At 42.3% G+C, this 27,939-nt stretch overlaps 1 protein-coding gene across 4 annotated transcripts; it reads right to left on the reverse strand.

Annotated features, from left to right (window-relative positions):
* eps15 (epidermal growth factor receptor pathway substrate 15) lies at window positions 1–27,782 on the reverse strand. 4 transcript variants are annotated; one of them, XM_069698992.1, is made up of 26 exons: window positions 27,729–27,782; window positions 23,986–24,027; window positions 23,155–23,244; window positions 23,017–23,064; window positions 22,818–22,913; window positions 22,534–22,596; window positions 21,291–21,416; window positions 20,888–20,947; window positions 19,759–19,989; window positions 19,349–19,494; window positions 18,511–18,667; window positions 18,034–18,072; window positions 17,176–17,258; window positions 12,922–12,994; window positions 10,185–10,346; window positions 9,837–10,034; window positions 9,012–9,434; window positions 8,620–8,700; window positions 8,077–8,239; window positions 7,858–7,902; window positions 7,292–7,689; window positions 6,479–6,548; window positions 6,286–6,356; window positions 5,613–5,748; window positions 5,218–5,426; window positions 1–2,469 (listed from the first exon to the last, which is right to left on the reverse strand). In XM_069698992.1, exons 1-26 carry the CDS (start codon window positions 27,753–27,755, stop codon window positions 2,329–2,331), a joined length of 3,378 nt encoding a protein of 1,125 aa, XP_069555093.1. In that variant the 5' UTR covers window positions 27,756–27,782; the 3' UTR covers window positions 1–2,328. The 4 variants fall into 4 exon arrangements, with proteins under 4 accessions (XP_069555093.1, XP_069555091.1, XP_069555094.1 ...); XM_069698990.1 differs by lacking the exon at window positions 27,729–27,782 and adding an exon at window positions 24,224–24,534; XM_069698993.1 differs by lacking the exon at window positions 18,034–18,072.
* Between the last annotated feature and the right edge of the window lie 157 nt (window positions 27,783–27,939).

The raw sequence follows: 27,939 nt of genomic DNA on the forward strand, positions 1-27,939 counted from the left end.
TTGCAGAAACTGCACATTTTAATATTTATTCTGTTTCAATTAAATGCATTACATATTTTGGGCAACCCTCCCAATAATGATTTTGTTTCTTACAAGTTAGAAAATACAAAATAAAATACAATTAGCTTGAGTTTTAAAAAGCCTTCATGGGACATAAGTGGTTCTGGGTTTGTAAAACTGACAGAGTCTGTACAAATGACAGTAACATGTACAGTGAGAGAATGAAACTATAAGGTGGAGTCGAATGAGAGACTCAGAGAAGATACATGCAACTCCTGTTCTCTTGTATTTACAACAAACATGAAATTCAACAGGAGAGACGGCACTGAGTAGGAAGTGCTGAGTCAACCACAGACGGTAATTTGGTTAAACATGAGAGGAGGAAACTATTTGACAATGCTCACAGTGAACAAGTATCGAAACAGAGAATGAGTGAGAACAGGAAGAGCTGTCCAACATGGTGTGCATTACTTGGTCAGAAGTGACCAAAAAAAAGCCTCGTGCGCCTCAATTCCCTCATCAGAAACCTCCCATCACAGTTCAGTGTGAAGCAACTCGGCTCGTTTTCTGGGAGAAACATCAAATGACCCAAAGGAGAAGGATCGCTGGCCGGACAACTGCTCTGTGGGTGTCAACAGGCAGCAGGACCCGGTGCAACGTGAGCACTGATCCTCACGACTCCAGCAGGATTTTTTTTTTTTTTTTTTTTTTTTTTTTTGCAAGTTAAATTCCCTGCAGAGCCTCAGGTGCACAGACAGAAATTATATAGGCCTGCTGCTCTACCAAAATGCAGACACAACGTTGAACACTAAATTTGTGTAAATCTCGGTAATCCAGGGAGTTTTTCAGGAAGGAAATGTCAAAAATAAAAGCTCACAAAAATGCAAATAAAAGCAACGGTGGCACACTTTGAAAAGGGACCAAACGTGAAATGTAGTGAGATGACAAATGCAGTTACACGTGAATTATTTGAGTTGCTCACTCATCTTATAATAAAGTTATTATCCATCCAACATCTACGCTGCTTGAGTAAGACACTGCTTTACCAAGAGTTTCTCACAGGGATATCAATCAGGATGAACATTCATCTGTGACAACCCAGTTGAAGCTATTGAGCTCTTGTTCGTCTGTTAATGTCGTAACTCTCCAGTCGTTCAACCACGTTAGCACAAAAATCAGTCTTCCATCTACAGTACAAAATGTCTCCAATAGTGAATCGAAAATTTGTCACCAAATAAAAGATGATTGAGTGAATCTCAGATGTCAAATGTTAAAATCTCAAAAGTGTTTATGTACTTTGTTCTGCAGCCCACCGTATCGGGCCCTACATTTTTAATGCTAATAGTTGTGTAGTCGTAACCTGTAGTGGATGCAGCGTATCCTCAAACACTGAAGAGATGCGAGGCGAAGGAAGGTAGTGCTGAAATCTTACAGAAAATAAAGGTCTCTATAAAGCACGATGTTGTAGTAGCTGTAGTGGCGGCCATTACAAAACAACACGTGCATTTCACAGACTGGTAACTTCCAGTTAACCATGTAGAAATGTTTGATTAAATCGCTTTGTTCTGAAAAATCTAACAAAAAACAAAAAGTCATCTGCCTTGGTAACTCCATTTCAAAGGGACTATATTAAAGGTAGAGACTATATTTTGTTACCGAATCTCACATTTTCAAAGCTTACTGCGGTTGTTTCAGAATATGAAGAAAGTTGGGGGGGGGGGGGGATTTCTGCTTCTACAAAATGTGCATGTCTACTAAAATCTCATGAAATCCTGGCAAATTCAGAAGCCAAAGAGAGCTGCGGTTTTAAGAAAGTGTACTGAGTTTGGTTAGTGGATAAAAACTGGACTTCCGACAAAGGCCACCTCCATCTAGTTTAAATAAATTACATTCTGGAGAGTTAATGTGGTTTCAGAAGTCCAACAGAACATGACGACCTTCACACCTCCTCTGAATCCGATTCATCTGAACAGTCGATTATTCAGAACAAACACTCGCATCTCAGTCCAGACGAAAACCTCGGAGACCAACAGGGTGGAAAGACGTGACACTGCAGTGCTGGTGAACAGCGAACAGTCGGGGGTAGGGGGAGGGGGGGGGGGAGAGGGGGGGGGGGGGGGGGGTGCGAACGATTCAGAGATGAGTCTGAAGTCTCTTCATGGGGTCAGCAGGTGCTGCTGAGTCAGTCCTATACAATCCCCACTTTGCTTTGGTGCTTTCTGGGCTGGGCCAGGCTGTGCTGTGCCGTGCCGAGCCAGACCAGGTGAGGGGTGAGAGGGGGGGGGGTGAGAGAGAGTGTGTAGGGGAGGGGGGGGGGGGGGAGCTTCCTCAGGAGAGTTCAGACTTGCTGAGAGCGATGGCCAGCTCCAGGTCCTCTTGTTCCTGCTGGGTGAGCCTGGCGAGTCGCTCCTTTTCCTCCCGCTCGCTCTCGCGCTTTGCCCACTCTATCATGTCTTCTTCGGTTGGATACTGCTCCATGAAAACAGGAAATAAAAACAACAAAACAAACAAAAAAAAACACGCACACAATGGATGTAGTTTCCGATTTTTGACATGCCATTGCACAAGTACAGCAGTAACACCGTTTTGCTATTTGTAATGGACATTTATCTGATTGACCCTGGATCAAAATGACCACGACAAGATGAGCCCCCGTGCATAATGTTGTTATAAATTTCACGTGATCAGGATAACAGACAGGACTGAAATGGAAGAAGAGCACAAACTGGGATCTGCGCTGCGGCTGAACGAGCGTCATATGACCAAAATCACACACGACAGCAAAAGGAAAAGGAAGGGAACTTTGAAATAAACAGCCCACTGGTTAATCATTTCAGACTGGACATGCACTGACAGCAGCTTCATTGTTCTTAGTGAATGAAAGACAGAAGCGACACGGGTCCTCCAGTGTGAATTCAGCCATGCAAAGGAAAGAAAGCAACGATGACTACGTCCCCCCAGCGGCTGTTTCAGAGCGGATGACGTGCAGTATGCAGAACATGGATGATGAAAAGACTCATGAGACATGGGATGGATTTTATCGAGGCTATGCCGTCATCACTTGCAGGTGTGACCCCGCTGATTCTCTCACAGATGGACGAGGAGCAGGAGGATTGGTGCTATTTAATCCTGAACTTTAACAAAAACTCTTCACGTCTTTGTTATCTGATAAATATATATTTGTAACTTTATTATTTTCAGTTACTAAAGTTGTTTGATTGAACTGTATTCAAACACTTGAAAGGACCATACTGGTGTTTTTGCATGTTTGAGCTCATTTACTAGAAATCACTACAGTATATAAAACATACAAATATCCATCTGTACAGACATGAAACTATCTATCAAGATTAATAATGCTTCTGGTTGTGTAGTAAATGTAAAATCCACAACAGTTTCTGCTTATGTCACTACTTGCCATATAGGTGCTTGTGAAGGACAGGAAGTACTCCAATTTAAAGCATGCTTCGGAAAATAATCTGCATTAATGCGAGTTGTCACCACTGAACTGAAAATGCAAAACAAAACAAGCTGGTCCTTTCAAGCTCAGGGCTTTGAAGATAGTGATGTCATGGATGCACATAGAAGCCGGAGATGGTGCCCTTGATTCAACACTTTATTCAACTTCTTTGACAGAGGTGTAAAGACACACAAGAGAGAATACAGACAATCTGCTTCTCCACAACCGACCAGACAGGGGCCGAGACGGGATGAAATGATGGATGAACGGATGGATGAACAGAGGGATGAACAGATGGATGAACAGATGGATGAACAGAGGGATGCGGGTAGAAATAAACAGCGGCAGAGTAAAAGGGAAAAAAACTGATTTGAGGAACGGTGGAGAGAAGAGTGGTATAAGTGAACGAGAACACAGTTAGTACATGCAGGTGAGAGTTCAACAGGGACGTGCGGGTCCAGTCATGTGGCAGGATGAGAGCCACCAAGAAATGAACACTGTCTTTTCAAATAGTCATCCATCCCAAATTCACAGCTTGACACTTCATTTCCATGCAGCGTTACAGAAGGAGGAGCCGAGAGGATTTTTATTGTATTCAACTCACGATAATACCGATGTACAAATACTAATTTTTCTATTTTGCTGTTACAGTTATCACGTTGCTTCCTTTATGTTTTGAAAGTTACCAAGGGAAGAACGAAAAGGCAAATAATAATTTTCTTCTCGTACAAAGCAACAGTCATTCCAGCAACCTGCCCTGATTGAATGCAGTATGTTTGAAAAAGGCCTCCGTGGTGCAGCTTAGCTGCTTCCGGTTTTCTCACCAAGTCTGTAAAACAATGGTAAGTTCATGAAACTTCCGGACTCATAGGTTGAGACGGAATGAAATGAGTTTTCACTCATAACGCAGGAGGCGCGAGTCAAAGCCTTCTCGCCACAGTTGTGCTGACTCGGCTCAGACCCTCATCAAACTTAATTAACCATGACGGCAATTCAAATGTACCTGAGACAAATTCCGTGTTAAAAGCAGCATAAAATCTAAGAGTGAACATATTTTCAATACCATAAGTATCTCATTTGAAAATTGAACTCGTCCTCAACATCCTTGCATGTGCACAGGATGTGATGTCAGTGTGCTGAGTTGGGATGGCAAACAAAAGTCAAATACAAGCAGCTCCTCATCTCTCCATTCACTGCCAAACATTAGAGACTCGGTATCACAAAGATATGGGCGTTAAAGTAATTCATTTGTACCACAACTACAAATAGATGTAGTGATGTTACAGATTTAATATATTAATATATCTATAATTTCTTTGAAGATATTTCTGTACATTTCTTCCCAAAGTACAACAGTGCAGATTCAAACATGAGGCTTGAACCGGGTGGAGTCCCAATAGAATTCAGCAACAAAGAAGGAGGATCTTTATATGGCGAGAAAATATTGCATCGATAATAAGGATCTGAAATACACACAAGCAGCACACAGGATGCAAGAAAATCAAACTAGCTGAGATTTCTGTCAGCTTCACTCCAGAATTCACTCAAATTAACATACGCAGCATCATCATTGAGTTCTTGGGGGCTCTCTGCTGGCAGTGGATGGAGTAATTTGAAAAGCTGGCCTGATTTGCTTGGTGGTCGTGACCATATTTAACAACTAGATGTGATTTATTAGCAGGAAAACAAAAGAGAAGAGGGTGTGACTATTGACATTCAGGTGGAAGTGAGGGAGATGGCGAGAGGGAGGTGCTCACTTTGTCAAAGCTGGCAAATCGGTCAGCTTCCCGTACGTTGTGACGAGGAGGGGAGGAGGGGGCGAAGGGGTCGGCTGAAGGATCCTTTGCAGGCAGGGAGGAGGATGAGGAGGAGGAGGAGGAGAAGTCTCCTGAGGTCTGTGGGAGGAAGTGCCCTCGTCGATGGAAGGAGTCAGAGGACTCTGTTCGAGAGATGGACGATCTCTTACCTGATGAGCCACAGACAGGCAGGCAGACAGACAGACAGACAGACAGACAGACAGACAGGCAGACGTACACAGGCAGGTTTTATTTCAAACACTGTGAACACGTCCCACACGGCTGACAGCCTCGCGGCTAATTTGACAACGGCGTAAGTGATGTGAAAAGACATAGCAGGAATAACGAGCACTGACCTGGAGGTGGAGGGGGAGGTCTAGTTGGCGTACCCGTTTTTGGCGGCAGGGCTGGGGGCATGTCAGAGCTGCCAGACTGGCTGTCTTCCTGGAACAGATTCTTGTTGTTGATGCCAAACTGATCAGCACCATTAGACTGGAAAAGAAGGTTCACACCAAATACAATATCTATTTAGCAACTGAGCTTCTTGGATTGCCCTCAGATCTCCATGACAAAAGCACACATATGATCACAGCACAAGTAGTTTGTCATTAGTTACGCTAATGGCAAATCTGTGATACCTCATTAATGTGAATTACTCCATATATGAAACCTGTGGTGTCAGTTTGAAGTCTCTATTGCGTGAAATCCATCTTTCGACTGGAATTTTTCTGATGAAGTACGAAGGTATTAATGGCCACGCCCCCTCTTAACTCGGGATAATTTGGCACAATAAGATCCCTAACAGAGTGCTTAGCATTATACCGTCCCAGCTGTTTCCTCTCCCATAACCACGACACTCACCAATTCAGTGTTGCAGCTCGAGTCAATTCATGTTTTGGTTTTGACACCAGACATAACTTCACTGCACCGCCAGAAATGATACTTCCAGTCATCTGTCATTGCATTTCCCATCAGACTCTGTGTCATTTCAGTACTGTGCATTTGATGATCAACACCACTTAACTTTACCTTTGTCAAGGAACTGAAATCGGCAAAGCCCCCTCCAAATGATTCATTTCCAAACACGGCAGCAAATGGATCTGAAACACATCAACGCAAAGTGACTGAGCACATCCAACTCGTAATACTGTACTGCATGTTGTTATTTACCAGCTGCAATGGGTTCTGCACCCACACGGTGGCGCTGTGCCACAAGCCATACCTGGATCTGAGGTGGTGTTCACTGTCGTACCTCCTGGAGCGAAGGGGTCGTTGGTAGCTGCGATGTCCTTCTAAAAAAACAGAACAAAATCATCATACATAACAAACTGTACGATTATCTGCAAACTGTAATGTGATCAACTGGAACTATAAAAAGGTGTACATTATACAAAAATAAAACCAACACTTCTGCTGACTCCACACATCTTTTACTCTCACTAAATGCAAATTAGATGGAAACTGCTGAAATGTTATTATCTGCCTCATTTTATATTTGTCTTGTTTTTTGCTGAATGTGATGATTTGTTAAAACCACATCAGATTTGAACTGTTGCTTTTGATTAGTCTTTTGTAAAAGAAAAAAAAAGAAAGAAAATGGCAGAAAATACAGAACAAAATTTAAAATACCGAGATAAAACAGTACTTTATACTACTATGAACACTGCTGTTGCCTGTCGTATTAATACTCCTGAAATACTTTCAAGTCAGTGTTTTCAACAGAAATTGTTGCTGCCATTCAACAATGCTCAGACAGTAGAGTGGGTTGCGCGCGGATCGGAAGGTTGGTGGTTCGATCCCCGGCTCCTCCTGTCCACATGCCTAAGTGTCCTTGAGCAAGACACTGACGGCGTACCATCGGTGTGTGAATGTACTGCTGGTGGCCGATTGCATGGCAGCTCAGTCTCATTAGTGTGTGAATGGAAAAAAACATGTAAAAGCGCTTTGAGACCGTCAGGTGATAAAACGCTACACAAGTACAGACCATTTACCATTCAAGATTCAGTGTGACCAGGTTTTCAGAGGTCCAACTCACCACAGCTAGATCAGAGCTCGGTGGGGAGCAGCTGAAAGGATCCGTCCCTCCGTCCTGAGAACCAAATGGATCCGACTCCCCCATGGTGTTCCCTTTGCCTCCGAATGGGTCTGATTCAGCCATGCTGTTCCCTGTGGAGCTGAATGGATCCTTGGGTGCTGAAGTGGGATTGGTGGTTTGGGAGGTGAAAGGATCCGAACCTGCTGCTGGTGCAGCCGCTGTGTCGTTCAGCTTGGCTGCGAACAGGTCCGGTTCTGGCGCGCCAGTAGTGGTGCCAAACGGGTCAACTGCAGCAGAGAAAGGGTCGTCGGAGGGAAAGGGGCTGCTGGAGGTCTGCGTGAAGAAAGAGTCTGCAGCAAACGGGTCGGTGCCTTTGAACGGATCTCCTCCGAAAGGATCTGAGTGAACATAAACAGCAGCAGATGCGGACAATGAACCTTTGCTTCTTTTTTTTTTTAAAGTACACACTAGATAAGATGCGGATAAGACATCAAATACCTACATAAACACATAATGGTGCATTATGTTCAACACCTCAAATCAGACATATGACTGGAAGAATTTACCTGCAACATCTGCTTTTCCAAAAGGATCATCTTTGAATGGATCATCTACAAAGAAAAAACATCACCAGTCTCACCGTGTTGGATGGCCGAAGCCTTGAACATGTCAACAAAGATTACAGTATACTGGATCTGCAAAAACAATCCATGTTTAGGAGTGGATCTTGTCCCCACAGGTAAAACCTCAGCATGAAGCACTGACTCATCATTGTGAGGACTTACGGTCGGTAAAGGGGTCTGAATGGAAGAAATCCATGTCGGGCAGGGAGGGTGGGCTGGTCTGTGGTGGCATGGAGCGAGGGCCGACTTGAGGCGGTAACGAGGAGGCGGTTGTTTCTGCAGACTCTGTCGGCTCCTGTTTGCGCTCTGGTTCTGGCGACGCAACCTGTTGGGCAGACACAGGGCTAAGGTAAATAATGTGTCTTGGAAGTATTTTGATTCCCAAAAGTTATATCGCACTGCATCCTGAAGACATTTTGTGAGCGATCTGTTGACATAATGATCAGGTTAGCTTCAATTTTTCTTTGCTGCTAAATCAGTTACACGTTCTGTTTGAAAATGGCTTGACACGCTGTCGGGCCAACGAGTCACGTCTGTGTTATGTATAAACAGCTTCACAGAGGGATAACGTGGGGTAAACAAACGCTACCGGTGCTTGACTACAAGTGACACTCAAATATGACAATAATAAAACAGGGAAACTGAAGAACTGAGGAAAACAAGGACAGACAGATGTTTACAGCTGGTTCAGGACTGGGATTTTACCATCTGTGGGCTCTCTTTAGGTGATTCATCAGCATCATCCAGGGCCTCGGAGGAGACGTCGGGCGCAGGACTGTTGTGTTCCTGAGATTAGAGGACAGCAGTGACGAGTGTTATTTACAGATACCCAGTCTCAGAATTTATCCATTATATTTTACATTTTTGGTATGATTCGTGCAGTTCTGGAAAACTGTGGTCACACCAAATGTAAATTAGGTTTAGTATTTTTGGAGGCTTGGTGGCTGCTGTAAAGATTTATTTTAGTGTAATTGTGTTATTTTCAGAAGATCAGTGTTACATAAAAAGAGTTTTAGTGAGAAGTGATGCTGTGTGTTTTACGGTGGCTTCTTTCCACATATTAAAGAACTCCAAACTGAGATCGATGTAGTCATTACCCTCACAGTGGTCTCCCATGGCTTGACAAGTGTTGACAGTGAATTGTACATATCAGAGGAGGCTAGACTCGTATAGAGATTATCCAAAGGATCGGGTCTGAGCTTGTCCTCCTCTGGAGTCTTTGGACTCTCTTCCTCCTCCTCTTCTTCCTCATCTTTCTCATTCACTCCTTCGTTCTCTTTTTTATCTGAATGCTCTTTCTGCAGACTGCCGACAGCAGCTGCTTCTTCCTCCTTCAACTCTTTGGGCTGATCCTCCTGGAAGAGGTCCTGGTGGAAGAGGTCCCCCTGGAGCAGCTCTGCTGTGGGCCCTCCTGATCCATTGACCATGACAGGAGAGCTGTCCTCGAGGGCTCTCTTCCAGCTCAGCTGGGCAGTCACTGACCTCTCCTCCACCTGAAGGTCATTTAGTTTCTGTTGAACCTAAATGGCAGAGCGATAAAGAAAACAATAACATGGTGAAAGAGTGGAGATCAAAGTTAAACATAGAACCTATGAATCCTGTAGCGGCTGTGTCAACACAAAAAGTGTGGCGTGAGCAGCGTGTTAGCAGAGCAGCAGCCACTCTAGGGCTCCATCTGTGTCTACACAGACATTTTGGAAGCACTCAGACTTCAATACACAGCAATGTAGTTACACATAAACAGGAAGACAAACTTAAAAGTGTGAGGATACGTAACACAATCTAAATGTGATCCATTATGCAGCCTGCGCAGACGTCTTTATTGATGACAACAGAAGTGCATCATTTCCATCAGATGCGTGCGAGACTGAAAAATGCTCTCTGTGTAAATGTGTTGGAAGAAACCCGTCTGAGATTCTGACCTGAGCAACTTGTGTGAAGGAGTCCCGCACAGACTCCTGAAGAGGAGTGAGCTGCTCCTGAGCAGCCTGGACTTTCTCCTGCAGCCTCCTGCTCTCCTCCTGCAGAGCCAGGAGCTCCTCTCGTGCCTGGACCAGCTCCTCCTCGTACTGACATATCCTGTGTTCCTGGTCCTCATGCTCCGACTGCAGCGAGGTAATCTGAAAGGAGTAATAATAAGTACATGTACTAACTCAGCTTTTTAGATGATTCATTCTTAAAAAGAAAATCCTACCCTTTATTATTTCCTCATATTGTTGCTGTCGTGTGAAAAGTCCGACAAATAACTGACCGCAAAAGAGTAAACTTACGAGTTGGGTCTCTTGGCTGGTCTGCTGTCGAATGTGAGTGAGCTGCTCCTCCAGGGAGCCCTTCTGTTGGTCCAGCTCCTCCAAAGCCTCCTGCACCTTCTGACGCTGAGCCTGCAGTCGCTGCAGCTCCTCGCTCTCCTTCGCCACCTCATCCTGAAGGTCCTGTAGACATAAGACCAGAAGAAAGACAGACGGACGAATACGTGTGCGTTTGTGAGTTCATCTATGGACAAAGCAAACAGAAAAGGAGAGAGCAGCAGAAATATATCAAAATAAAACTATGATCAGCATTTTGGATGCTCTTGAAAAGAGAAAGAGAAAAAGGTGAAAACTAAGTGAAGTTAAATTGTTTCCTTTTCTCTCAAAAGTTTACATTTAACATGAACTAGAAGTGACTCATCAGCAGAGAAAGGCCACATGCCACTGGGCAACCACACTTTGAGCCCAGACACCAACTTCTATGACAAATTGTTGGGAGTAAGTTCACTGGTAGAAGAAACAGAGCCTGTATGAGCAGGGAGTCTTTAAGCAAGCGGCAAAAATCATTGCAGAACATGTTTTCCTCTCTGAATACTCTGAAGACTGAGTGCGCCAAAGTGCAAACTGCTCGAAGCTTTTGTTTGTTCCATCAAAGCTGCTCAACTCGAAATCTTGACTCGTGATGTCTCTCATGTTTCCATGATGTTTTTTTTTATGTGAAGCAACTGTTTAGTATCATGATTGTTTCTATGCTGACCTGCGAGGTCAGGCTGGCAGGTTAATCCACGGTTCCTCCAGTCTAACTGCTGAAGTGGCAGGTGAGCACCTTGCATGGCAGCACTGTCGCCATTGGTGTGCGAATATGTTAATGAAAGGAAAAAGTAAAGTACAGACGCGCAAAAAAGGCGCTAGTGCAGATTATTTTGATGTTTTTACGTAAAACGACACACCGTTGCACTGCACCAGGACAGATCTCCCCTTTGGGACAATAAGGTTTATTCTACTCTACAAATTCTGGCCCCACACCAGAGGACGACCGGGCTGATTTAGGGTCTGATTCACATCACCAAACAACTGTCAGGGTGTTCCAGATTAAAGGTGGACTTGAACCGATAATTTGCCCAATTTATCCAGTAGTGTGAGGGGTGTATAGACATGTTCTTAATGTTTCAGACTGGATAAGAGTCTCCCCGATTTAGAAATGTAAATATCAAACACATTTCTTGCATATCTGATAAACTCGATACCCATGAGAGCAGGCTGACCAGGAAGCGTCACTATCCTGCACTATGGCAGCATCTCTGTGGCAGTGGAAGGTCAAACAATGTTTAAAAATGACAACATTTCTAATGATCACAGCTTTATTCCCCCCCCCACCTGTGTACAAATATCAGTAACATTATCTTGTTTAGGATTCATCATAAAGCGGTATTTCCATCGCCCCTCCAGCTTGAGCTGCAAAATGTCAAAGCCATGCCGAGTCCGTCCTCTCAGCCATAACTTCATCATTTTTTTTTTCTTTCTTTCTCCTATTTTGTCGCAAAACATAGAACACAGAAGTGAAACCAGCGACAACGACATAACAGCTCCCTGTTTATTTTGCTCCGAAGTCATATTTTATCTTGCGAGGTTCTGTGAGATCTTAAGTCAATGGATTTGCCATTCAGAAATCGTTTAGTAAAATGTGAGGTCCTATTTTACTGAATTGTTCGGTGTGTTGGTTCTTGTGATTGAAATATTAAAAATTGGTTCAATTTGTCATTACACCTGAGGTCTCCGATGTTTTTTTATTTCCGTTAAGATTTGAAAATCATCTAGTGCGCTAGACAAATGTCGAGTTATGAATTTTTATTTTAGTTCGGAGAGTTCAGATAATCTAATAGCTGGATAAATCAGTGAGATTTCTAATGTCCTTGGAGCAGCAGTTGAGAGGAGTTTTGCACCCAAGAGGACAATGGCAGTCTTTACAAGGCATGTTAATAGCAAAAATACCTTTGTGTCCAACATGTGAAGAAACAGTGTTTTTGGCGGGTTACACCACAGCAACATAGTCAGAGTACATGATGAAAACAAGGGAACGCTGCAAGGGAAGTCTTTGACATGAGTCTGTGCAGACTTTGCTAGAAATAACAACACCAAAAGCACACAATGTGCAACGTCCAGGAATAAACTCAGTATAACAGTATAAATAGCAGAAAGCACCAGAGGCTATCCTGCAGTGCAGCTGAGAAATGTAGCTACATCAGTGTCAGACTCCCTTGAGATCCTCGCTCACTCACTGACATCAGACATTCCCAAAAGCAGGGCAGACTGGCCCTTTAAGTCATCAGCTCCTAAAATAGAGACAGTATCTCATGCTCAGAGGAGGCAGATACACCTACACAAGGACACCAGCCTCTTCCTCTCCGAGCAACATCAACTGTATTTCTATATCTCAGACTGACGGCCAAATGTAATATTGATCTTCTCCTCCAGTGTATCCGTCACAGCAGAAGTGAACAACGGCTTTAGCACTTATGGCTGCTTCTGACTAGAAAGGAGAGAAGCAATTGAAACACACGCATGCTTTTAAAACAGTGACTTCGCTCCAACACCAGTCCTATGAAAGGCACGAGACGGCAGAGAAACGGCCTTTCTCCTCTACATCGACACGGACAAGACATTAACTCCGTGTGCCCATAAATATATCTTTGTCTCCTGTATCCACGGTTCGAGGAACAGACCAACTCGCAGACACGCAGAGACATTGAGACCTTACCTGCACTTCGCTGGTGTGCTGTCGGATGGCCTCCTCCTTCTCCTTGATCTCCTCTTCCACAGAGCTCTTCTCCCTGGGCGTCCAACACAAGAGACAGGAGTACTTAGCCGCCAAGGACAAACAGGTCAGACCCGGTACTCCAAGCCCACCCAGCCCCAGCCAGCTCTCCGCTGAGCACGCTTCACCCTGCCCCTGAACCACCACGGCCAACTCCTCCTCTCCCTGAAGCACCATGATTTTTTCTTGAAATCACAGCTTCACAGTGAACAGGGCTGCATGAACGCCTGCAGCGGGAGCAGGTGTGCGAGACGTGTATTATAAAAGAGAAAGGCGGAATATGAGATGTGCAGTGCTGTAAGCAAGAGGGCCGTTGGAGAAAGTGAGCATGTGCTTGCTCAGTCAAATGTGTGGGAGATGAAGAGTGAGAAGCAGATGGAGGGAGAAAGAGAGGGAGGAGGGACGAGTGATGAGGAGCCAACCTACAACATCTATCATTTGTGTCCTGTCTGCTTCATGCATCCAGCAGGAGAGGGAAAAGTAGAGGTGGGTGGGGTTGGAGAAAAGAAGCAGGGATGTATAATTACTCCTGAACAACAGACTAGCATTATATTTTTAACAATTACAAAAACATTTAGATTTACTTCAACTACCTTCAAAGGTTTGTCGTGTTAGTGTTGACTGTAAAGTAGTATGATGTTATTATTAGACACCAAAACTCCAGTAGAATACTTATCATTAGAATTTATCATATAATTATCTGATATTAATTATTAATATGCAGTAATGCAGGTATAACGGCAGGTTTAGCCACAGACAGGCAGTCAATTTGTATCAGTTTGGTTAATGTGGGATTTCCTTGAGCATTAGCAACATTAAAACAATTAAAAAAAAAGTGAATCAAACTAAAACCAAAAAGTAGATTTAACATTTGGGCTGCATGATAATACAAGAATCACAATTGTATTGCTTCGTATTGAGATCATGATTCTCTCTCATGATTTTGTTTTTCTTCAATATAAATGTTTATTGCTCTTGTTTACCTGATACAGAACTAAATGCATTAAAAAAAGATGATGATACATGATACAGGGCCGACATATCATCTTTGGTAAAACAGAATGCTCTTGTTTTAAGTCAGTCATTTGTCTTCTCCAACCAACACAATGTTTGAACAAGCATGTTTCTGTTCTTTTTCTTTCGCTCACTCGCTGGGTTTATTTTTTCAACTGCCGGTTTGTGCTGCTCTGAATCACGTGGTGTGATGAAGCGTTGTCATTTGTTGGGGGAGAAAGCAGGCCTTCTTCTTTTGCACAGCGGTATGAATTGAGATTGTATTTTTAGAACAATTAATTGTGCAGCCCTGAAAAACAGCACCAAAAGCAAAGAAGCCGATATATATCTGCACTGACACATTGATTTAAATGTGACTGTGAAAAAAACATGAATATTTCAATGTATTTCAAGAATAAAGTAAGTTTCTGATCCCATTTGATAAACCCCCAGGATTGGTTAAATATTCACCAGACTGCTCCATTGTTCCGTTGCATAACAATGATTTGCATATTAAGGCAGAGAAAAGAAAGGCTATGAAAGTTGTTTGTTTACTATAGTCTACTACTAGAATTGAGCTATCATACACACATTTTGTATTATTACACCCTAAAAAATGTTACATTTTGGTACCCAGTTGTGTAAAAACACACAACACTGATTGCATTTCAGTTTCACTTACAGATGGCTGATTTAAAAGAAGCACACACACTCTCACACACCCTTTGCCATCCATTTCAATGTCAGCTACAAAAAAACAGCAAACTTTCAAACACTGCATCTATTTTTATATTCCATCTCTTGCTGCGCATCAAAACGCATAATTCCCCTGACAGTCTTCTAGCAAAGCAAAAGAAAAACCTAGAGTCAACTCAAGCTGAGTATCATGCCAATAATCCTCTTACCCTTCATCATCACCGTCACCATCTTCCTCCTCATTCTGAGCAGAACGTTGCTGCCACATTTTAAAGCAGCTGCAAACATGCATCACCTTTTTAAAGCTCGTCTTAAATCGGCTGACTTAGTTTCCACTTCTATTCATCTGTCTCGAACTTCTGTCACCTCGTGTGTGTGTGTGTGTGTGTGTGTGTGTGTGTGTGTGTGTGTGTGTGTGTGTGTGTGTGTGTGTGTGTGTGTGTGTGTGTGTGTGTGTGTGTGTGTGTGTGTGTGTGTGTGTGTGTGCGTGCTAAAAGGCAGAGGTTGGGTGGAAGTCCATATTCTCACTTCTCATTCTCAGCTTTCATGAAAGGGAAGCATAAATCTATTAGGCATAAAAGTTAAATGTTGATAACAAGTGAAACCGAGACTGCAGGTGCAAAACATGCAGACGTGAACGGAACACAAGGATCAGTAAAAAATGAAGGACTGTTTGTGAAAACTCTTCCAGATGTTGCTGAAAGGTACTTTTGTTATTTAAGATCGTGTGGAGTACAAAGCAGAGTTGAAGACATGAAGTCTGGCTCTTCTTCCATCTCACTGTCAAACAGCAGCTACATAACTCAGCTCTAGAGGTCTAATGTGTTTATCAGCCTGCAGCAAAAACACAATTCTTTATTTATCTATTTTCACTGAAGTTGTGAGTGTTAAAAGAAAGTCTGAGAACACGAGAGTGATCCATCTTGCATACTTGAACAAGCATTAAACAGCGGTGCGGTTCACAAACACCTCTCTTAGCCAGAACCAGCAGTTAGTATAAATCATTTCAATGTTTTCACAATAAAATTAATTTAATTTAATTTAATTTACCAGCAGAACCAAATTATCTTAAAACATCCACACTGATGCAGTTATACATCCTCAGTTAGAGGTAAACACTGTGCCCTGCAGTAACTGACTGACAAGCAGACTTTCATGGAAGAATCCTGGGTTTGTACACCAAAAATGTTAATCCCAGTTCAGACCAAAAATTCACTCCAAGACTAAATAGTTTTAGAAGGTTGCAGGGAAAAGCGGCAGCCGTGTGAGCTCGCCTGTCTTAGCTCCACTTAAGGGGGCTGATGGTCAAATCACAAGTGGGCAGTGTTAAAACACGCCATAGTTAGGGCTTCTTTTTATTATTATTAGATGGGACACCAACTCCTCGAGACCAAGGGTCTTCAACGTTTTTCATGCCAAGGACCCCCAAACTGATAGAGATGGAGCAGGGACCCCCTACTATATATATATATATATATTGTATAAAATTGTGTTTTATATTAAACTGGGCCTTGTGATTGGCACAGCAGCGATAGGGGTGGGTCCCCCTCTTTGTGTGCAGGAGGCTTGGAGGGACAGGGACAGGTCCAGGCTCGTCTCGCGCTGTAAGTGAACCGGTGCCCACCTTGAGAGAGCTCCTGTGTGTCGCTGAATGTGTGCATTTCTGACTGAAAGATAACATCTTCTGTCTCCATTTATCCATTAGCCAAAATATGTTGGACTCATGTTAATGTGTATTTAAAGACATTTAAATTTGGGGGGAAAAAATTGGGGGGAAAAAAAACAAAGAAATATGAAAACATTGTCTAATCAACCCAAAATTTCACAACGCCCTGCAGTACGGGGTCCACGGACCCCCTGTTTAAGACCTCTGCTCTAGATGATTGAACTACTCTTGTGTTGGAAATAGATGGTAGAAACTCACAGCATACATTTGCCATGGAATCTCTTGTTTCTTTATGTTTTTCATCATTACTAAAAATGCAACAGCAGTAAGTAACTCTCTATCATTAGCTTCATTCATGTTTTAAGACGTTAAAAATGATATAGAGCTCCGAAAAAAAGACAGAAAAACTGGCAATTAATACGGAAGTACAAAGAGTTGCTGCTGTGGAGATGTTACACAGTCTCTTCTAGTCGCTTTGCTGTGAACTGGCAGGTTTAGTTGCAAGTTTGAAATGGTCTCATCACGAACCTTTGCTCTGAACTAAGCCTTAGGCCACATGATGCACACACACATGTTGCCACAGTGAAACATCATTTTCCAAGAACGCATTTGTAAAAGCTCGGCCTCAGACACACGTTTCATAACATTTTAAGGCCATCACAGTCAAGACCTACTTTAGGGATCTGGTTGTCCACTACGAAGGATGATGAACATCCTAAACAAGTGGAAACTACAAGCCATCGTTAGGCCTCCTCTTGTCACCCCCCCTTCACCAAGAGGGCATTAGCAATGATATACATGGCATCTGACACTTTTAAATCAATACAGGAACAAAAGATTACCTTTGCAGTTCAACAATCTCATTACTGAGAGAGTCCAGCTCCTTAATGGCAGAGAAGTCAGCTGCCAGGTTAACAATGTTGTTCTGGGGAAAACACGAGGACAAAAGACAATTAAAAAGTGGACATAACCCCAAACCACCTGTAACAAGTATAGAAATATTTTGTAAATCTACAAAAACACTAACACTGGAGATGGGTTGATGAAAGTACTGGGTTCCAAAGACAATTTACAGTGTAAGAGTACAAACAGTCACAGCACAAACAAACAGTAGAGCTCCACTAGCAGCTTTACAAAGATAACACAGGAAGCCACTGATGGAGATATGAGTGGGATGAGGTTGGAGAACTGGGTCCTAGCAAAGCTCTGGTCCAGGAGTTTGGTTTAACTACATCTACAGAGCTTGATATCACCTTGTTCTCTAATACCGAGAAGAAAGAGAATGCAACAACCCTCTTTCTGTTGATTATCTTCGATAGATGGGTAAATCAAACACGCTTCAAGCCTTTGAGAAAAACATGTTGAACAGATTAGGGGCCATGAGTGTATCACAAAAAACTAAAAACAGAAACCTTTGTTCTGGTCAGCTTCCCTCAAAAGCACAAGCATCGAGACAACCAATGACGATTAAGCAAGGGACAAATGGAAACGTGATATGTGGTTCTGATTTGGTGAAACATGACAACAAACAGAAATTAATTTGGAGAAAATTAGAGAAGATGACAAGAAAGGCAGTCTGTTGAGAGTGATGAGATGCACCGGACTTTTAGCAACCAAACACACTCACTCAGGATCGTCCCATTGCACGTGAAGTGGACACAAAAATGTAAAAATGCAACACAGAAGAAACAGTAACATACTGCCTCAAAGAGAGGAAATGAAAGACACACAGCTGCAAGCTGAAAGGAAAAATCCAAAACACACAGACACAAGAGAAAAAAGAATCAGTGTAAGCCAGAAAATAAACAAGAGACTAAATTGTCAGTAACAATGATGTTCATTTTGAATAGGTTTTGTATATTATTTTTGTATGTGCAGAAAACAGCAACCAAACAAATACCTCCACTGCTGTTCTGTTGTTCCATTTAACACTATTGATCTCATTAATAGAGATCATGTCTTCTATGATGAGTCGTCATGTGTTTTTGACCCTTGAATTGTGTGTGTGCTTTTCTTACTGTCTAACTGTGTTTTTCAATAAAATCAAACTAAACTAAGTTCTGAATTTACTAATAAAAAAAAATGCAGGCGCATTGTTATATTTAATAGAAAGAAAAAAAAAGGAACCAGATATCCCTCATTGTTATTCATAGACTTGGGCACTCTGATCAACTCACCTGTTTGATGTTTTGTCTGTCAGAGGGAGGAATCATCTCGGGGGAGAGACTTTGCGGAGGTTCCAGGCCTTTAATCAGCTTCAGATTGATTAGATAAAGCGCCAGGGCAAACTGTTCTCGGGTCAGTTTCCCTACGTCTCCAATGTCACAGAGCTCCCTGAGAACACAAAACGCACACGTTATATAAGGCAGTAACGATTTACACCGCGGGCAACGACTATTTTTGATACCCGGACTGATCAGCAGTCGCAACGGGATGGAAGCCAATCAGCCGCGTGAAGATAAAAAATCTATACAAAGTGATATTCTCCTGGTTGGATGTGCACACACGCACTTCACTGGTCTATTGTTATTCTGCATAAATATCACTATGTACTGAGCAGTTATTAGCTGCAAGTATGAGTATTTGTCCTTTCCATACATTATCATTAATAATCACATATATTTCAGGTGTGTTTTTTTTTTTTTTAGGAGCGCTGATTTAAAATTTAGAAAACAGCACGACAATTTTGCAGCCAACTGCTAACAAAATGTACTTTGACCACTGGGATATTCTTCAAATATATTAGCCCTCCATTTAGCTAACATTGAACTTTCTCCACAGTGTAAACCGCTGGTCTTATTTCCTTCTACTCTGTATGTACGACCCCATGTTATTCTTAGGATAGAGGGTTTACAGACTGCAAAGGCCCCTGAACCACACACTCTCCATTAAACTGATTTGACTGGAGAGTAAAAAGGTTTCAAATCAATGAACAAAAACAATCACAGTACAGGCTTGTGCATCAAAACTGGACAGAGAAGCCAAAGGGGGAGATTTTGATGTCTCTATACTAACCAGATCCGTGCAAGTGTGGCAGACGGCAGCCCAGTCTTGAGGAATATATCTCTGACTTCTGGTCCAGACACCAAGCCGTCCATGTCACCGTCTGTCTTGTTGAACAGCTCATCGTATTTGGTTTTGTCTGCCGTCGACACTACCCACTGCACAGGCAACAAAACAGACTTCATTTCAGTATTTGCTTCATAATCACAGGTGGATGTGAGCACAATCTACGCCGATGACATAAACTGTTAATCCACTCACCTTCACAGTTCCTCTCGTCTTGTTCTTTTTAAAAACACACTGAGCTAGCCAGGTTGAGATCATTTTAAACGCGTGTTGTTGCAGCTAAATGGCACTTAAATAAAAACATCCAATAGCTTTTCAGGTTCTGCATGCACATAAGAGACAGATCCTGTACTCACAGGGGCAGCTGCTGGTGCTGGGACGGGAGCTGGGGTGGGTTTAGGAGGGTGGGGGATGGTCTTAGAGCCAGCGTGGGAGGAGCGACTGTCTTTGACAGAGGGGGGTGAGGGTAACAGGGGCATCACAGGAGGCACCGAGGGTTTTTTCCTCTTGGAGGGTGGAACCAGGGGAGGCGGTAGGGACATGGGAACGGGTTCGCCCTCCAGAGCTCTGTACACCAGATACATAGCCTGGGAAAAAGGGCAACAGACAAATCAATGATAAAAGATGATTACCCAAACATCCTGTAGTTATTCAATCTTCACACTTCTTCCACACATCTTGAATTTGTTCCGTTCAGCTCTACAGAAATTATTTTCACAGCGTGAAATAGAGTCCAGTATTGCACATATAACATTATGTATGCACATATTTCACACACTGATGGAAAAATAATGAACTCATCATACTTGTCAAATATTGGTCTATCTGTTGTACAACATGGTTCTACAGTGTCAGTTACAACGTCTCTGTACCTTTATCTTGTGACCTACAACCTCACTCAGTACTATCTACAAAATCAGATATACAGAGGAAGTGGGGATGACTGTCAACTGTTTGTCACACTGTATAAAAGCTGAACTACGGAGAAGAGACTTCGAGCAATGCTGGACACCTTTCTTTGAGTGTACATGTATTTGCTTCTTCTTGCAAGAATAAATGTCCGATGTGTTTGATTTTGAATACAGCCTCTGAGTAATTTTTCTAACACACACACAAACAAACCATTACATCTATTCCTGGAGTAAAAATCATTAACGTATTTGCTCCTTCTTGCAAGAATAAATGTCCGATGTGTTTGATTTTGAATACAGCCTCTGAGTAATTTTTCTAACACACACACAAACAAACCATTACATCTATTCCTGGAGTAAAAATCATTAAGACAAAGAGGAAGAGTGAAAACCCTTTTTTGAAAACCTCAATATGAATTAGATGATTTGATTTCGATGCGTAGAATACCAGTGATGTGTTACACTGAGAAACACAGTATAGGGTTGGGTATATCAGTTTGAAAACGGCGTCAGCTGAAACTAACTGCAACTGTTGGGGTTTCCTGTCTGTCTGTAATATCAGCTCATGTCGTACCACAGAAAATTCATCTTTGTCCAACATGCCGTCTCTGTCGAGGTCACTGAGCTCCCACACCTTCAAGACACAAAGACAATGCTGTCACACATCAATCATTACAAAGCTGTATGAGACATAATAACATGTGAGACTGAAACATCTGACTCACTATCGACTTTCCCTTCCTCTTAATTCTCTTTAATTTTCTGTGCCACTGATCTCACATACTTTTGTAAAGTCGCTTAATTTGTTGTCATCTTAAATCTTCTATACACATCTTAATGAGAACCTCATATAACAGTCACTTTTGCTCTTATGGGCTATGTGGGGTATTTTTCTATAAAGCCACCTGTGCAAATTACAGTAACTATTCACTTTATAACCACAATTCAACAAACAGAGTGCTGTTGGAGGACCATACCCTGCCCAGGATGTCCACTGGCAGCTTGGAGTTAAGCAGGACCGGCTTGACCTTCTCTCCTGATAGCATCCCTCCAGCTGGACCCAGACTGTCAAAGATGGAGTCAAACTTCATCTTCTCTTCAGGCTGGAAGAAGAATCAAATAATATTGAATGATTAGTGTCTGAGAATTCAAACTTGAAATTTCCATTCTGGAGCTACTGTAAAAAATTACTCTGAATAAAAGACAGAAAGGGAGATGTTTGTTGACACGTATCAGAAATTCAGGCTCGTCAGCCATAAAAAGAAATCATTATCGGCAGCATCGTTGTGTCAAATAGCACATTTGCTCTTCTGGCTAATGTTCTCACATTGCACGGCTGCAAAAAATTGGTGTTTGGCTGATGTATTTGCAATTTCACAAATTCACAGAATGAAAGATCACATTTTGTGGTGGATACATACAGGGGTGGATCAAAAAGTCCACAGACTGTTCCTTGTGGAGTTTATGGAGCACAGCACCGTGACATGCACAGAGCAGGGGGATGCTATAACCTTTGGGAATAAATATTCCAAGTTACGTCACTTTATCAACATCAGCACCCGAGTTACACGTGTTTTTGTGACCACTGTCACGTGTTCATGTTCACGTGCATTTGTAATTTCAACATGGACATGAAACGTAAGCAGAGTGCGCACATCAAAACTTGTACGTTGTCAAGTCGGAGAACAAAAGTGCCAGCACACGACCGTTCAGGTCGTTTGCACCAAAAGTTTTCCCTCAGACACCTCAGAAGGTCAAAGGGGAACTCGGGTGTTGACACTCTGACCATGTGGGACAAATTCACGGCGCCACAACCCTACGACTGTCAGAGATTTCCTGAGTTTCACAGAAACGTTGATGGCCGCTGTCTGCTGAAGTCCATAGTGAAATCATAATTGTGCGTCCTAGTGTTCACAAAACTGTGTGTAACTCGGGTGCTGATTTTGATCAAGTGACGTAACTTGGAAAAATGACTTAAGGTTATAGCTTCCTCCTTCTCCATGGACGTCACAGTGCTGCGCTGTGTTCGCACACAGCAGAAGCCGTCGCTGAACTTTTTGATCCATCCTCGTACTGTATTGAAGAACTTACTCTTCTTTGTTGTTGTTGTTGTTGTTGTTCGCTTATGAATAAAATGAGGACAACAAGGCAAATTACAAATAAACATAGATCACTGTGTTGCTACAGTAAGACTAAAAGATAACAAACTAAGTGCCTCACCTTAACAACCCAGGGCATGTCAATGGCTACTCCTCCTGCCAACAGCGGGCTGCTTGTGTCATGCTGGAGATCAACACAAAGATTTAAATATTTAATATTTTGTTTGAAATGAAAATATATAAAAATAAAACTGTATGTCTAACCGCCATTTAATAAACTGTAGATTTAAGTTTAAGTCTGTGATACAAACACCTGACTGTACAGTAGATCTCGACTTCAAATCACCAGCTGCAGCATTTATGGCATGGACAGCATGGATTTATAGTACACAGTAGCAGACTTACAAATTTCGGGGGAGGAACGGCCACGTTAAGACTCTTGAGTGCCACCTCCAGGCCATTTTGAGCACAGGCCACCAACCGTAATGCTATGAAGAATTGCTGAAGGGAAAAGAGGGACACTGGTGTAAACTTGTGATGGTCAAATGTTCTTGAACCATCTGAAAGGAATTCATTGTGATGTGCCTCCACAGTGCGTTTATACCTGTTTGTTAAGCGAACCCTTGCGTTCAGAGTCTGCCAAGTCCCAGATCTGAGGATACATTTACAGTTTACACACTTATTACAATCTATGTGAATAACAAAGGGATCAGAGAGGTGTTGTTTCTGAGTCTCTGCTCACCTTTCCCAGGACCAGGTCAGCCAAGCCTGACCTCTTCAGGAACAGGGCTGCATCAGCTGCTGCCACCCACCCGCTGCCAGTCTGATCAACCTGCACACAAACCCCAACACACGGCCGTTAGAGCTCACATCACCCTAAAAACATCAGCAACACAGCTAGTTACAAGGCAGCCTTTCTAATTTAGTCACATTCTGCATAACGACACCAAAAAAAACAACTGTGTTTGGATTGGAAGAAGCTTTAAATGCATACTTAGCTTCAGGAACATGACGGGCAAATAAAGAAGTGAAAATGGGGGTGAGAATTGCGATTAGGCAGAGTCTCCAAGTAACTTAAATTAATACTGATAATAAACCAAAGGTATTTCCTCAGCAGTCTATTAGCTTAGTAGTCTTTCATGAGGCTCACAGGGAGCTCCCCTGACATGTTGGGCAAAGGGAAACATTATTAATTCATAAAGTTACTTCATTTGTTGAACACAAAGACTGGAACTGAGAAGAGAGATCACTGCTGACTGCAACACTCCTGTTTATCAAGGCAGCTAAAGCTTGTGTTTGTGTTTAAAGAAGCAGTGCAACTAATTAAAAAGCAATCCCCAACATATTTTCTTGTTGAATTAGTTCTTTCTCTGTTTTTGTTTTCAGCAACATCAGAGCAATTCAAAGCACGATGTCGTAAAAGTCTAACCACATTAAAATTGCTCGATCAAACAATAATAACAGGCTCCAACTTCATGATATATGTACGCACATTTTGAACAATGTTAAGACACCATAGCTTAAACTCAGCTAACTACATTTTTGGGGTTTAAAAAAATATGTATTTGCATACCTGTCGATAGTATTTGTCATAGATGGGATTGCCACTGGAGAGCTGTCAGAGAAGAAAAATATCTGCATTAAAAACAGTATAAGCACATTTCAAAACTGTCACAACCTCACTTGTTCCTTCTCGTGAAATTCATGATATCATTGACATATGACTCTTTTTCTGGAGGAAACTTCGATCCTTCAATGTGTGCAGCAAGATGTCGGAGATGTTCTACCAGTCGGTTGTGGCCAGTGTGTACCTCGCCAGAGTCTGCTGGGGGAGCAGCATCGGAGCCGGCGACACCAACAGACTTAACCCTGAATCTTCTCATGCTGCTGTAACGTAAAGATTTCCCCTTGTGAGATCAATAAAGTACATCTATCTATATATATATATATATATCTATTCCTAAAATGTTCTGACACAGAATATACTAATACTTAAAACACTTTCTCCGTTCTACAAATTGAATTGGTGAGCTCATATGATCAACAAGTGTTTGAAGGCTACAGTAAATGTGTCATCCTCTGAGCCAAAGCAGCTGTCAAAAAAAGAAAAGAAAAAGACTCCTGATCCTTTCCAGATGGAGCAGCAGACACACGAGTTGTAACTAATATCTGAAAATGTATCATGAACTTTTCATCACGTCTATAAAAAAAAAAAAATTAAAAAAAAAAAGTGTGATCCAAACACACTCGCCGGCTAAATATCCGAAAATACTCCTGAGAAAAAGAGAGTTAAACAATTCAGTTCAGTCCATGACAGAAGCCACCGCATTGTTGTTGTACCACAACATGTACAGTCAACAGCAACTCCAGACTAAACAGTGTTGTAACGATGTCAACGATTATTTTTCTTATCGATCACTCTACAGTCAGAGCTGCAACTGGCAATTATTTTCATTATTGATTTGTGCTGCTTATTTTTTACGATTTATCAATTAAGAGAACTCAACAAGGCATTCTTACACCACCCTGTTTGACCAACAGTTCAAAACCCACAGATCTTCAGCTTACTGTCATGAATGTAAAATATTTGTCATGAAACAATTTTTTTTTTTTTAGTTTCTTGAAATAATCTATAAGTCATTTAATCTTTACAACACTTACTTTAGTAACCTTTACAAATGCCCCTCACAATCGCCCTGAGCTATAGGTCTGAGCACAAAGCAGCCACAACGTGAATATATTCAATTTGTAAAGATATAACAACAACATCAAACATTTATGAAGGAATTTTTTTATGAAGGCCAATTTTTTTTTTTTTGCATTCTTACTTAATGACTGCAACCACTGTTATGATCAAAGTTGTCGATGCTGCTTCAGCACTGATTATGTGACAGTCAAAGCAAAGACGGATACACATTCCCTGGAGAAATGTGTTTGTTGTTTGACACCATACAGTGAGCTTGTAAGAGGCAGGATGACAGAAGGTTTCTGCTGAGAGGGAGTGATGACCTCTGTGCTGACGTCAGGATACAGGCTACAGGCTACACTTCCTAAGGCTCATGGTCAGCTTCAGACCTTTGCAACAGGGCGTCACGCCGCAGGCTGCAGCTAATTTGGTCTTCAGTCACATCCTCCCTAAACACTCCTCTTTTCCTCTGTTAATACAGATGTCCACTGCCGGGCTGAGCAGGAAACAAATCAGCGTTTTCTTCTGCATACAGCTGAAACTGACAATCGGTCGTTGCAGTTTGAAAATGACAAGTGCGGGGAAGGAAGGAAGAAGTTAACAGTAAGTGTATGAAACGTGAATCAGCTGGAGAGTGGCTATTCAAACCGACATGCAAAATCACTCTGTACGGTTAAAAAAAATTGTTTAAAAATAAAAATTAAAAGAGAAATTAGAAAGCGAAGATAAGCTTGGGTGTCAGTCTTGTTACAGACATAACGGACACAGAAGATGACTCACCAAAAAAAAAAGAAAACAAACACACACACACACACACACACACACACTGCGATCAGCATAGTTATCAGTCAGCTTTTTCAACTGCCAGTTTACAGTGAGATAACTGTTGACACACACATATCTTTCTCTGGCCAGTGCAACTTGTTTTTTCTGTGACACACAATAGTGTGTGCCTGGATCTGTTGGCGGCTGCAACACTGTTGTCATTGTACTGGCGACTCTTTAATTGAGCATTGAAAAAACACCCCTCAATCATTCCCTCGCTGGCCCACAGAAAACTTCAGCAGATAGCGCCGGTACATGGCGGTGCAGGAGCTGACGGGCCGGTCCAGTTGATTCTAGTAGTTTCAGCTCCCAAACAATACGATATGGACAAAATCAAACATGACAATGTTTTTGACCAAATACCTCAATGTTGGTATTGCAAAAAAAACTATCATAGGGATGACTATTGGTGGATACATAAAATATTCATGGGATTTCAGATAAATAATCGCGAGTAATGTGGTTGTAATGACTAAGTGAAATGACATCATTTAAAACCAGGAATCACACACAGCCATATCACATTATTCAAAATCTCAGACAATCTAGTCTCATAATCATAATATAATAACAAAATATGGCTCAAAACACATCAATCTCACTAACGACACCAAACATCAGACCAGTTGGGAGTAAAGCTGAGAAGAAGCAGTGCTGCATGACAGGCCGATGAACTCTCCCAACACAGAGGTGAACAGTTTCTTTCTTTCTTTCTTTATAATAAATCACCTGTGCCAGATCAAGATGTCAGAGCAGCTCCTGTCGGAGGTGGCTCAGGTAAACAACTTCCTCCACCCGGCTGCTTCCTGCTAAAACACCTCACCGCGCAAAACAAAACACTAAATCCCAAATCAAGTATTGATTTGTCGCCAGCAGCAGACTGACGTGTTGTGACAGAAGAAGAGGCTCCTCCGGTTCACTTCCTCTTTTACTGGTTTGCAACACAACCCGGTCACAAAACTCGGGGAGTTGTTTTTTTTGTTTGTTTGTTTTTTTTAATCTGTTGACACGAAAACAAGCGCAGAAGCTAACAAGAGGCTAACGGTGTCCACTTCAGCATGTTTACTTCTGATCACACCAATAAACCAGGTTTGGTTATTCAGACACAGCAGGGCAGCGACCATCCCTCACGGAACCTGCTTATTTATTATTATTATTAATTATTACTATTAAAAAACGACGTCAGCAGAAGGTCGGACGAGCAGCAACGTTGACAAGTTGAAGCCACATTACGCACGTCTCGTTATTATCATCTTTTTTTTCCTTTTTGTTTGTTTTTTTAGCCATAAGACCGAGTGAAGCCTGCAGCGACACGAGGCAAAGAGCAGAAGTACGATTTAGAAACACCCCGCAAAAAAAACAAACAACAAACACGTAAAACGAAGCCCAAAGTAAAAGCTCGCGACGCGGCTTATTATTTTTTTTTTTAAATTTATTTTAAGTTTGATAAAAGAGGATCTTAAAATCACCCCCCCCCTTCCTCCTCCTCTCCTAACTAGCTGTGAGCTAGCAGGCTAGCTAGCTAGCTACGCCCTTACGCAGTCCCCGAAGAGATTAGACCAGAAACTTTTTCCCAGTCAAGACTTGAAGTTCCCGAGCAGGACCGAGGAGGGAGGAATACGAAACACCCCGCGTTTCTACCTGCCTTACTTCTTCTTTCTTTTTTGTTGTTGAAACAAAACAGCGCGGAGATATTTCCGAGAAGAGCGAGCAAGAGGGTAGAAAACGGGTTTTTGTTGTTGTTGTTGTTGTTTTTGTTGTTGTTTTGCTTGTCGATAGATTTGAGTTGTAAAAGCCAGTGTTACCTGAGTAAGAGACAGAGAGGCAGCCATAGTGTTTCTGGTTCCCACTGCGCTCTCTCTCTCTCTCTCTCTCCGCGCTGCGCTGCTGCCAGGCGCAGACAGAGGCCGCTGAAAAACCCGGAGCCGGAGCCGACAGCCGGAGTCAACCGGGCTTTACGAGTCAAATACCGGGTGTTAAACCTGCAGACAAAACAACCCGGGAGCCCAAAGATAT

The sequence above is a fragment of the Brachyistius frenatus genome, unplaced genomic scaffold (genome assembly GCF_029030835.1).
Source record: "Brachyistius frenatus isolate BFR_SWC_R1_liver_20210118 unplaced genomic scaffold, ASM2903083v1 Contig_29, whole genome shotgun sequence".
NCBI lineage: Eukaryota > Metazoa > Chordata > Actinopteri > Embiotocidae > Brachyistius > Brachyistius frenatus.